This window comes from Phytophthora infestans, genomic scaffold (assembly GCF_000142945.1).
Source record: "Phytophthora infestans T30-4 supercont1.20 genomic scaffold, whole genome shotgun sequence".
NCBI lineage: Eukaryota > Oomycota > Peronosporomycetes > Peronosporales > Peronosporaceae > Phytophthora > Phytophthora infestans.
The window spans coordinates 700,383-711,517 of NW_003303739.1; the positions used below are offsets into that span (position 1 = coordinate 700,383).

An 11,135-nucleotide genomic window follows, 5' to 3' on the forward strand; every position below is an offset into this window, starting at 1 on the left:
AGCACCCGGGTGTACTGTACATTGTAGTGAAGGGCCTATGACTTCCAGTAGTTTTATTTGTAACGAGTGTTTGTGTTGGAGCGCCATGTCGTAAGCGGAGAACAAGAATCAAAAACAGCTGTCTTCTTTCTTTCGTGCAACGAACAACGTTACATGAACTGGTACAGGTACATTGAATGTACAGAGTATTCATGTAACATTCCGTAATGGCGTGGAAACACGCACACACCACTTTATTACAATACATGTACAGTGCTGCACACTCGGTAAATGTACATGTACATGTACCAGTCCAACACCTTGCCTTGCTGAAGTTGTGAATCTGAGAGTTGCGTTTAGAGTTCTCAGCGACAACTATGAACGATCTTCCTGTAGCTTAAAAACTAAATCAATGCACTGTGCCCACTTCAGGTAAATCACTATACAGATCAACCCTTCGGTAGTACTCTCTGCTCATAGAATACCCTCTGGCAAGAATAAAAAATCGGCTCCTGATTAAAACAAGCCTTTGATTGAAATATCTATCACCCCTCCCTTGGAAATAAAATATAAAATTACGAAAAATGACTGTTCTGAGGTGCTTAAAGTCACTGTTGTTCAGCACGTCCAAAGTTAGCAGGCAAGGACATCTGCTGCTTGCACCCTTCCTTCCTGCTTAGCTCGTCTCGCAGCTTTCTCTCTGCATCACTTTAAGCCCCTGCACACTTCTATCCGACACGCCCTGTCGCTTACTAGTAGTATCTCGCGGTAGGAACGCCAATTCGACATTTGTAGTTCTCATCAGCGTCATAGGCTCCATGGACGCTAGCATTGTCGATGATCTGCAAGCACTTTCGGTGCTGTGTCCTGAACTAGCATCTTGGTGGCACTAGCTTGGAAAATTAATTAATGAGAGACTCTAGGAGGTCCGCAAATGCAAGGGTGCGCGACTTCTGTAAATGTACCATTTCCACGGTACACGGGCCACCCTATGCATAAAATGTTGGTTCCGGACGCTATGACGACAAAAGTTTTCATCTGTACATGCACTTATGCCCTGGCACTGTTGATATGGTCCGCCCTGTCGAATTAAAGGTGCACGACTGTACATGTAGCACAGCCCAAGTCGGAGCCTCCGCTCAGTCCACCCCGAGTTGGCCCTGCTGTACGTCACGTACAGTAATACTATAGTACAGTACATGTTTAATACACATGTAGAGCGAAGGGAATTTATCATAATCCAGTAGAAAAAAAAACTGGATTGTCTCGTCGACATACTAAGTTCGCATACCGAACTTGACGCACCAAGACGCCGTTTATCACTCGACGCCTTCAGTTCGTACTCCCGCTGAGCAGTAAGAATACAACCTTAAAACAGTAAGCTAATGTATTACAGCTAGCTGCCTTGTGCTCGAGCGTTTAATGGACTTACTCGAAATACTCGTATTGAATCAATTAAGTACTAGTAGATGCGGGAATCGGTCCAACATCGTAATGTTACTAATTAAAGCCGCGTTACCCTCTCCTTAAGGAGAGGGTCGAAGTGATAGTGCTCCGTAGTGTAATTTTTTACGTAGGGCCAAAATTAAAAGTGCCCTAGTGTCCACTGTTTTGGAATCACAAATTAAGGAATATTGTGTAGCATTAGGCCGTTTTTTAGTTTTCATATTAACTAAGGGAAAATACGTCAAGAATCCAGTACTCTTGTACTGGATTATCGTAATTCCTCCGACAACAACCAGCACGAGATTTGCGCAGTAGCAAACCGCAATCGAGTGCTTCGTGATTCATTTCGAAAGGGTAAGCCGCCACTGACTCACCATCCAGGAGTATGTGCATCTACGGTTGATATGCTCGAAAACAGTGCTCTTACTGCAAGTCCAGCGCTGTCTGTGCTCGCATAGCGTTACGTCGCGGGGACACACCAGAGACCCTCGTCGTTCCTTGAACTGGTTTGCAGCATCGGCAGCGCCCTGCGGCAGGGCGCTGCCCTCCTTTCCACTTTGCGTTCTGGCCGCGCTACTCATCTGAGCTCCCATTTCTCAATTCGCCTTCAAATTGACAAGATGGTGAGCGCCCTGCACTATTCCGCGCTTCTGGCTCTTGGCGTCACTGCCACGTCGGCCGGTCAGACTTACTTCCAGGGCGATGGCACGCCGTACGACCTCAGCGCTGTGGACATGGGTAACTGCGCCTTCATGTCGTCCTGGAGTCAGGCATCAACCAATTACGTGGCCTTGAACCAGGCGCAATGGGATGGCCTAAAGCACTGCGGGCAGTGCATTGAAGCCACGTGCATCGACCCAAAGTGTAAGAAGAACACAGCCGTAACGCTGCAAGTCGTGGATCGCTGCCCGGGATGCAAGTACGGCGACCTGGACATGTCCACCAGCGCTCTGACCAAGATCGTCGGCTACAACCCCGGGCGCATCAAAATCGGCTGGAAGTACGTGGACTGTCCCAATCCGGGCACCATCAAAGTGTGCCTTAAGCAGGGAAGCAACCCGTGGTGGGTCGCTATTCAGCCCGCGAACACTCGTATTGCTGTCAAGGGTGTGTCGATCAATGGCAAGACCGGCAAGCTGCTGGATGGGGCCTACTACTACCAGATCGATAGCGCCGACGAGGTGTCGTTTAACAAGCTCAAGGTGGACGTCACTTCCGTCGAAGGGGACGTTGTCTCGGGCACGTACTCTATGAAGGTGGGCGGGTGTGTCGACACGAAGAAACAGTTCTAAAGGGATAATCTCCAAACTTGAGGGGTGGCAGTGCGAGCCCTTGTAGCTCGGCTACCTACAACTATGACGTAAAAAATATTATCTGTTTCGTTTTACTGTTCGATGCGTATCTACTGTAGTAGCTATAATACTTCCACCACCCTTGTTACATGAACAGTATACAGTACAGTATCGGCAATCAAACAGGAGCTATAGCACTGCATTTGATCCACCATGAGAAAGAGTGTTGCATAATACTTCGAAGTAGAGACACAATTCGCGTTCGCAATCACTTGAGCGAGGTTCAGCATAAATTCGTCTGTTGGGTGCAATGCAAACAAGGATGTCGTTCAGATGGTCACTCAAGCGGGGAACCGACTCCTTGACGTGAAGGAGTTTGAGGCTAAGATATTCATTGGTGCCTTGAAGGCGAGTGCCTTCGCCACGCGAAGTTGACAGCTCGTTCCAAGGAGGCACTGGTGCCTGCTAGGTCATCCTTGCGATCCCACGCCTTGACCAATATCCACGATCTCGCGGTCTCCGAAAGCCCAGCTGGTCTTGCGCCACCGTGGTTTTTATTGTCAATAATGAATTATTGATCGTGAGCATCTTGCTAGGACCTGTTCACATTTCCACCAAGACAGAGGCCGCGACGCGCATGCTTCTGCTTATTAATAGTACTTGTAGTGCTGAAATGAAATAATGTTCCGCCGATTGCCCCCCCCCACGTGTTAGTCCACGTGGTTTGCTTGACACCGTCGTGCTGATCGGCTTCAGCAGACGCCGAAGTGCACGTGGCTTTCACAGCGGAACCCATGCGACTGCAAAGGCGCGTCGCGCAGTGCGTGTCAACCGATCAGTGACCCAGACATGGCGAACAGTTGAAGCGGGGTCACCACGGCCGCGTGATTTTCACGGTGATATCCATGCTAACGATTATGCATCGATCAATTGTGCTGCTCGTGAACCATAAGTTCGCTGCCAGGGGTTCGCAGTCCGGCGCCTGTTGCAAATCTTGTCTGGGTAGACCTCACCTGTACCCTCTGGACTGCATCACGTGCCTGCTGACTCTGCCCTGCTGCCTTGTTGGCGAATCATCCGTCTCACTTTCCATTCCGCTGTACAAGTCCGACATCTTCACTTGAGGGTATTCACCAAGTATAATGGTCGCTGCTTTACGACTCACCGTCGCCTTGATCGGCTTCGCGACAGCGTTCGTCACATCAGCGGACGAGTACTTCGAGGGTGACGGCACCAGCTACACACTTGGCCAAGTCAGCAGCGGTAACTGTAACTTTATGTCGGCCATCCCGAGTGCATCCGACAACTACGTCGCTGTAGAGGCAGGTGCTTTGAAGACCAAGCCTTGCCCACTGCACTGGGCCGCACAGAACGTGCGGCCAAGCTGGCATTAGGACGTAAGGTATAGCTGAGGATCGTACGGTATAGTCGAGGACGTGATGTCACTTACCGACACGTCGTAGTAGTAAGTTTGGGTAGTTTGAGTTTTACCTCAAGACAAAGAATAGATCAAGGTTAACAGGAAGCGCCAGCTTCCCTAGTGTGTGTTCGAGTTTGAGACCCACTACAGTCGCTCTGAACCAGGCGCAATGGGACAACCTCGCCGGGTGTGGACGCTGCATTGAAGTGTCCTGCATTGACGAACAGTGCACTGCGAAGAACAAAACGGCAGTCGTCCAGGTGCTCGATCGCTGCCCGAAGTGCGCGCACGGTGCGCTCGACCTGTCGCCGACGGTGTACAAGAAAATCACGGGTCTGGATCCAAACCGCCTCACGATGCGCTGGCGCTTCGTGGACTGCCCGGACCCGGGCACCGTGCAGGTGTGTCTAAAGGAGGGTAGCAACGCCAACTGGATCGCCGTGCAACCGACGAACGGCCTGGTTGGGGTCCAGAGTGTCACGGTCAACGGCGCGTCCACGAAAATGCTGGACGGCGCGTACTACTACGTCGCGACCACGTCAAATGCCGATCTTTTGGCCGTAAAGGTGGCGATCACGTCGGTCAACGGCGATGAGATCTCCGGCACTTACTCTCTCACGGCTGGCAAGTGTACGGACACCAAGAAACAGTTTGGTGGTGATTCTACCTCCCAGTCTCAGTCCTACCCCGCGACGTCAGCTCCGGCACCGACAACTGCTGCTCCGAAGGCTACAACGGCCGCCCCAACGGCGACGACAGCTACACCGTCAGCCACCTCCCCGACGCAGACGTACAGCAGCGGCACATCCGAGGAAAGCTCGCAAACCGGTCAAAGCTTGAATGAGCAGGGCTCACAGAGCTCCCAGTCTGGTAGTACAGCTCAGTACGAGCAGAGCTCTCAATCCGATGCGACCCAGGCTTCTTCATCCGCTTCGACCACCCCTGAAGCCACGCCCGCTGCTCCTGAATCCACACCGGTCACACAACAAGCTACGCCAGCCACCCCGGAGGCTGCGACGGATGCCCCAACTTCTACTGCCCCTGAAGGCACCACTGCTTTCCCCGATGTCACCAATGCACCTACCGAAGCACCTGCTCCATCCGGTGACACCTCCAAGTGCCACGTGAGAAGTCGGCGTCACCGCAACTAGATTTTTAATAGCCATTCCATGTGTCTGTCCGTAGTATCCGTTCTTGTCGAGCGTTGCATTTTCGCTGGAAAATGTATAACGTGCTTTTAAGTCCACCCATTCGAGGCGTGCCCTATCGAATCAAACTTTTGATCAAACGTTCGGTCATGTGGCAACTGTCAACAGTTTGCTTGGATTCTATGATGCTGTCGCCAAAAGCTTGAGCTAGACTGACGCTGTACCCATCAGTGCACGTCTTGATCACTCGACACTCCGAATGATCCGTCAAGCAGCCGCCGTTATCGCTTTGCGGCGAGCATCGCCTCTTACGAACCCAGCTGGCATGCAAGAACCAAACGCGCGAGTTGCTGAGCATCTTGGTCTCGGATAGATGAAAATCGAGCATGCCGAATGCGTGGCGGAGACGGCTTGGTCTCACTCTATGGAAGTCCACGGTCGACGTCGATAACGAAAACAATTTGACACTTTCCAATTGGCATTCGGCGCGACATAGTCTCGAGATGGCCTTCCGTATGATTGCCGCGCTAAGCTTCACCGCTGTGGCTTCGGCTGAATACTTCGAAGGTGACGGCACCAGCTACACGCTCGGCGATGTAAGTAGTGGGAACTGCAACTTCATGTCGGCTGTCCCGACGGCCTCGACCAATTACGCCGCACTCAACAACGATCAATGGGACAACCTGGCCAACTGTGGCCGCTGTGCCGAAGTGTCCTGCATCGACGACCAATGTGCCGACCAAACCACCACTGCCATTGTGCAAATCTTGGATCGGTGCCCTGAGTGCAGCTCTGGCGACCTGGATCTGTCACCGACGGTGCTCAAGAACATCACCGGTTCCGACCCCAGCCGTCTGTCGATCCGCTGGAAGTTCGTGGACTGCCCCAATCCAGGAAGCATCGAGGTTTGCCTCAAGTCCGGCAGCAACGGATACTACGTGGCCGTACAACCTACCAACACCCTGGTTGGAGTGGAGATCGTAACTATTAATGGCGAGTCGACCACAATGGTGGACAGCGCGTACTATTACCTGATCGAGAGTACAAGTGACGTTGACCTGACGTCGGTGGCTGTGTCGATCACATCCGTTGAAGGCGAGACTGTGGAAGGCACCTACTCGCTGACAGCCGGCGCGTGCGTGAACACCAAGCAGCAGTTTACCACAAGCAGCAGCGATCAGACGACCACCTACACAACCACGACGCCGACCAACGTCCACTGTGCTTACACTAGTGTCTACCACAGCAATGCCTGTACCCACAATTGTTACGCCAACGTCCACCACGGCTACACCAGCGTCTACCGCAGCAACACCTTCGTCCACCACTGCTACGCCCACTACTGTGGCACCAGCGTCCACTACAGCTACACTAGTGTCCACTACGGCTTTACCAGCGACTACGATGCCAACGCCGACGTCCAATGCTGCTACTCAGACGCAGAAAAGTGGCGCAGAGGACACTGCAAGCTCTATAATGGACGACGTGGAGGAAAGTGCAACTCCTACTGACACCCCTTCAGCAATCACTTCAACGCCATCGACGCCTTCGACTACTTCACCCACCGCCACACCGCTTTCTACGATTACGACGTCGCCTTCTACAACTAGCTCATCGAAGTGTCGGGTGCGCAGCCGTCGCGTCTAACTGCATTTGAGCACGAGAGCTCCTTCTGATAGTTTTGTCCACGTAGTAAACCGTTCATTGCGCTTGTATTAACTTGTTAGGTCATCACCGCCACTGAACTACCGAGATTTTTTTGATATATTTTTTTAGTAATCTCAAGGTCCAGAGTGATGGGAGTGTCCCGAGTCTCAGGATAGCAAAAAAAAATCATCCGCAAAGATGTTAACTGCCTTTGTTCTTTTCTGTATCTGGCACGCTTACCTATCGAGATGCTGTTAAGCAACATCCCATTTACGACAAAATACCCAATCTCACACACACGCCACCCCATCATGCGACTTGTTACAAAACAAAACTCCCCCCGAAATGGTCACCTCGAGCAGATAGAAGAGCGCGGGAAAAAGTCATCATGCGATAATGCACGTAGGGCACTTCGATGCGTCTCGGTGGATCCACCCACGCACTCAACTTGATCTCTTCGGCTGTCGTCCCGGGTTTGCCATTCCTCAAGTCGACTTCAACGTCCAGCATCAAAGGTCTATTCACCATGATCAACTCACTCACCTTCCGCGCTCTCCTCCTGTGCGTCATCGTCACGGTGTATCCCTCCGCTGCGTACTTTGAAGGCGATGGCACCACTTACACGCTTGGTGGAGTTAGTGCTGGCAACTGCAATTTGATGTCGTGGAACAGCATTGCACCCACGAATTATGCGGCTTTGAACAACGAGCAGTGGGATAATTTGGGCAACTGTGGTCGCTGTGCTCTAGTCTCGTGTAGTGACGAAGCGTGTGAAGACCAAACAGCGTCTAGCATCGTCCAGATCGTAGACCGCTGCCCTGAATGCAAATACGGCGACTTGGATCTATCGCCCTCGGTATTCAAGACCATCACGGGCTCCGATCCAAGCCGCCTATCCATCCGATGGGAGTTCGTGGATTGTCCGAGGCCAGAGACCCTCAAGATCTGCCTCAAGAGTGGTAGCAACGGCTTCTGGATCGCTGTCCAGCCGACAAATGCAGTAATCGGAGTCAAGAGCGTCCGAATCAATGGCAACGTCGCGTCGATGATCAGCGGTGCATACTACTACCTCATCACGAGCTCGTCGGAGGTTGATCTCACGGCTGTGGACGTAGCACTTACCTCCATTAAAGGTCAAGTCATCGAGGGCACATTTTCGTTGTCGGCGGGTCAATGCACTGACACAAATCTTCAATTTGAATCGACAACTGCAACACCTGCGACTACTAGTCCAACCTCTGCTCCCACGACGACTGCCCCAACACTAGCGCCAACAACTGAGACCCCAGCCCCAACAACCGCGACGCCGCCCGCCGTTAAGTGCTTCGTACGCCGGAATCGTCATTAAGAAAATCTATTAACGTTGATATTTGTATCATCAATCTACGTGAAAATAAGTATTACATGTATGTACACACCACACAAAAACATTTCCTGCAAGAAATATCTTACAGTACGATTGACGATCACATGTTGTAAAATACGATTGGTAAATTTGCGGCAATAGTCGAATATTAAACCGATATCGAAGAAAATAACAGCAGCCCCGCCGGCCAGAACAGCACGATCTTCATCGAACAAATTACCACTGTGGCTTTGTAAATCCGCGATGCAAGCCACAAATCCCGGAAAAATAACGTTATTGCGGTGCCAAAGTATGGCTCCATCACTGTCACTAACAAGATTCCTACCAAAATAAAACCTTGCTCTGAATACGAAACACAGAGTTTGTAAAAACTGCGGGGCGAGATGACTCAAACGTCTTATACAGGACTTGTCTGGTCGTTCCCATTATTCCAAAAAGCCAACCTGCTACACAACAATGCTAAACACAAATGTCAACGTTAGGTAAACCTCCACACAGCACACCAGTTTTATCTTTTAAACGTACTTTGGGGCCGAAGTCGATGGCTGGTCACTTGTTCCACTCGTCGAGGGCTGCTGGTGCTGCTCTTCTAATTTCAATTGTTGCGGCTCATAAGTAACGTAACTGCGCTTGAGTGTGAGTCCCATTCCGTCGAATAAACTTGGTGACCCAGTTCTCCGAGGCCTTGAACGTCGAGTCAGACCGCTGGAACATGTGCTGCGCCGTCTTGGCGATCCATTTCCGCGTCACGCGGTCTTTTTTGGCTCGTTCCTGGATCACCACCACCAAAAGCTTCTCCTCCGAGTCTTCCAGGTACGGCTTCCTGCCTCCTCCACGGATTCGCTTCTTGCCTCCAGAGTCGCCCAAGATCTTGTCGCGGTTCTTCCACCACTTGCGGAACGAAGACGCACTGACGTCCCAATTCAGCGCTCCAAAATGCTTCTCGGCACGCGAAGGAATCCCTTTACCTGGACCCATAATCCATTGGATGGCCTCTTTTTTCATACTTAACGGTATGCTTTTCCGCGTCATGGCCTTGGAGGTTAAAGTTGCTGTTAATGTTGCTGGTGGAGCTCCAGGTGCAGGTGGAGCCGGGCCAGAGGCAACTTCCACTTCGGAGGTCGACTTTTCCAGTGCGGAATTGGTGGACGACCCAATGGCCACTGCAGCTGCCGATAATGGCATTAAGTCGATGACGGTACTGGCAGTACCGTGGCCGTTGTCCGATTTTTCAGGCTTGGGTTGCTCCGAGACGTTAAACTTGACTTCACTATGGGGATGCTGGGTTTGCGCCTGACCTCGAAGCTGAGCTTGATTCAGGGCATGTTGCTCTTGCATTTGCATGAGTAGATGCTGCATTGTCGGATCCATGGTCCCATCGGGCCCCGTGGCCGCATTCACGAGCGCTAGCACCTCTTCTGCTGTCGGAGCCTTCATGTCAGAGAAACCGATTAGTAGCCCCGCCCTCAAAAATGCGTGGTAAGAAAGTTTAGTGCTATTGCTTTAAGTACGTTTTCATGTGTCTCACATAGTTTTCGGGGTGAAAAGTCATGACACTCGAAAGATCGAAAAAGAAGATGGCGGTGAAGCGAGTGTACACGACGCTGTTGGCGCTGCTCTTCGCCGTTACAGTGCTTAATGATTTCGGCACAAAGCACCTAGTGGCGGCGGACAAACCTAAGGCCCGCGCCAGTCATATTTTGGTGCCTACCGAGACGGAGTGCGACGAGATCTTGAAGGAGCTGCAGGCGGCCGACGACCTCGAGTCGACTTTTGCTCGTTTGGCCAAAGAACGCAGCAAGTGTCCGTCGAGTCGCCAGGGTGGGGATCTGGGGTCGTTCGGTCGTGGCCAAATGGTCCCCGAGTTCGACACGGTTGCTTTCGAGAAGCCTGTGGGAGAAGTTCACAAAGTCAAGACCCAGGTAAGAGACGATATGGGAGGACTGTTCTGTTGTGATGTATTAAACTGACTAGTTTTTAAATTGCAGTTTGGCTGGCACTTGGTGCTTATTAACGACCGCTCGGGAATGGGTGACGAAGTGCTTAGCCACTTGGATGACGATGAAGAAGACCAAGATCGTGATCTCTGATTGTATTGCTGCAAACTGGAACAAAAAGATATGGGCAACGACATCTTACGACATACGACATCTCACGACACTGTGCTCTAAGAAAGAAGAATTGCTCGTCTCGGAAAAAGCTTAATTCAAAAGTTTACTTGAGATTTAAAAAAAATGTTTTCACTATTTTAAATTTTGTGAATATCTTTTATTACTTTTAGCATATTATGTTACTACATGTTTAGTTTTAGTTTCGTGACCGTTTAAAATTGGGAATTTGACAAGAGTAATATAGATTCAATCATTTGAGACGAATTGATCGCTTTTAATAAGTTAAACCAGAACGCCATCTTAAGACTTTTTGTAAAGGAGGACAGAAGATGTCCCAGCGCTGAATCGAAATGACTTTACCTAATGCAATTTTTCGTGCGGTCCATAAAAAAAGTTCATGCGAACTTAATATCCAATAGCTTCCACGTGTAATTGAGCAAAATCGAGGACATTTTCGGATTCCCCGCAAAATTTCACTCTAGAACCAATTTCGAACTTAAGCAACATTTAAATTTTAAATTTTTAAACGGTCGTATCTTGGCGCGAGCTTCAAAGTTGACTGCAACGAGTATGAATCAAAAGCTCGCGACGAGCTCTATCAAGTACATCGGCTAACTTGAAAAGTAGGCTTCATTGCTAAGGAGCATTTCGATTGAGTTGTCACAAATTTTGTGTCGAGCATTCGTAAGATACAGAAATTATTAAATCTGAAAAGTCAGCCGGTCT

General features: G+C 50.5%; 6 protein-coding genes across 6 annotated transcripts; 5 read left to right on the top strand and 1 right to left on the bottom strand.

The window, feature by feature from the left end:
* Nucleotides 1-2,027: 2,027 nt before the first annotated feature.
* PITG_10702 (uncharacterized protein) lies at nucleotides 2,028-2,817 on the top strand (the record flags this gene model as incomplete). The annotated part of the gene is made up of 1 exon (XM_002901499.1): nucleotides 2,028-2,817. The coding sequence occupies one exon, from the start codon at nucleotides 2,046-2,048 to the stop codon at nucleotides 2,715-2,717; it is 672 nt and encodes a 223-aa protein (XP_002901545.1).
* A 1,042-nt stretch (nucleotides 2,818-3,859) lies between these two features.
* PITG_10703 (uncharacterized protein) lies at nucleotides 3,860-5,288 on the top strand (the record flags this gene model as incomplete). The annotated part of the gene is made up of 2 exons (XM_002901500.1): nucleotides 3,860-4,090; nucleotides 4,197-5,288. 2 exons carry the CDS (start codon nucleotides 3,860-3,862, stop codon nucleotides 5,286-5,288), a joined length of 1,323 nt encoding a protein of 440 aa, XP_002901546.1.
* Nucleotides 5,289-5,788: 500 nt separating this feature from the next.
* Nucleotides 5,789-6,410, top strand: PITG_10704 (uncharacterized protein; the record flags this gene model as incomplete). The annotated part of the gene is made up of 2 exons (XM_002901501.1): nucleotides 5,789-6,352; nucleotides 6,396-6,410. 2 exons carry the CDS (start codon nucleotides 5,789-5,791, stop codon nucleotides 6,408-6,410), a joined length of 579 nt encoding a protein of 192 aa, XP_002901547.1.
* Nucleotides 6,411-7,347: 937 nt separating this feature from the next.
* Nucleotides 7,348-8,280, top strand: PITG_10705 (uncharacterized protein; the record flags this gene model as incomplete). Its single annotated transcript, XM_002901502.1, has 1 exon — nucleotides 7,348-8,280. The coding sequence occupies one exon, from the start codon at nucleotides 7,348-7,350 to the stop codon at nucleotides 8,278-8,280; it is 933 nt and encodes a 310-aa protein (XP_002901548.1).
* Nucleotides 8,281-8,907: 627 nt separating this feature from the next.
* On the bottom strand, nucleotides 8,908-9,303 carry PITG_10706 (uncharacterized protein; the record flags this gene model as incomplete). The annotated part of the gene is made up of 1 exon (XM_002901503.1): nucleotides 8,908-9,303. One exon carries the CDS (start codon nucleotides 9,301-9,303, stop codon nucleotides 8,908-8,910), a length of 396 nt encoding a protein of 131 aa, XP_002901549.1.
* Nucleotides 9,304-9,864: 561 nt separating this feature from the next.
* PITG_10707 (PpiC-type peptidyl-prolyl cis-trans isomerase, putative) lies at nucleotides 9,865-10,554 on the top strand (the record flags this gene model as incomplete). Its single annotated transcript, XM_002901504.1, has 2 exons — nucleotides 9,865-10,220; nucleotides 10,287-10,554. 2 exons carry the CDS (start codon nucleotides 9,876-9,878, stop codon nucleotides 10,386-10,388), a joined length of 447 nt encoding a protein of 148 aa, XP_002901550.1.
* Nucleotides 10,555-11,135: the final 581 nt, after the last annotated feature.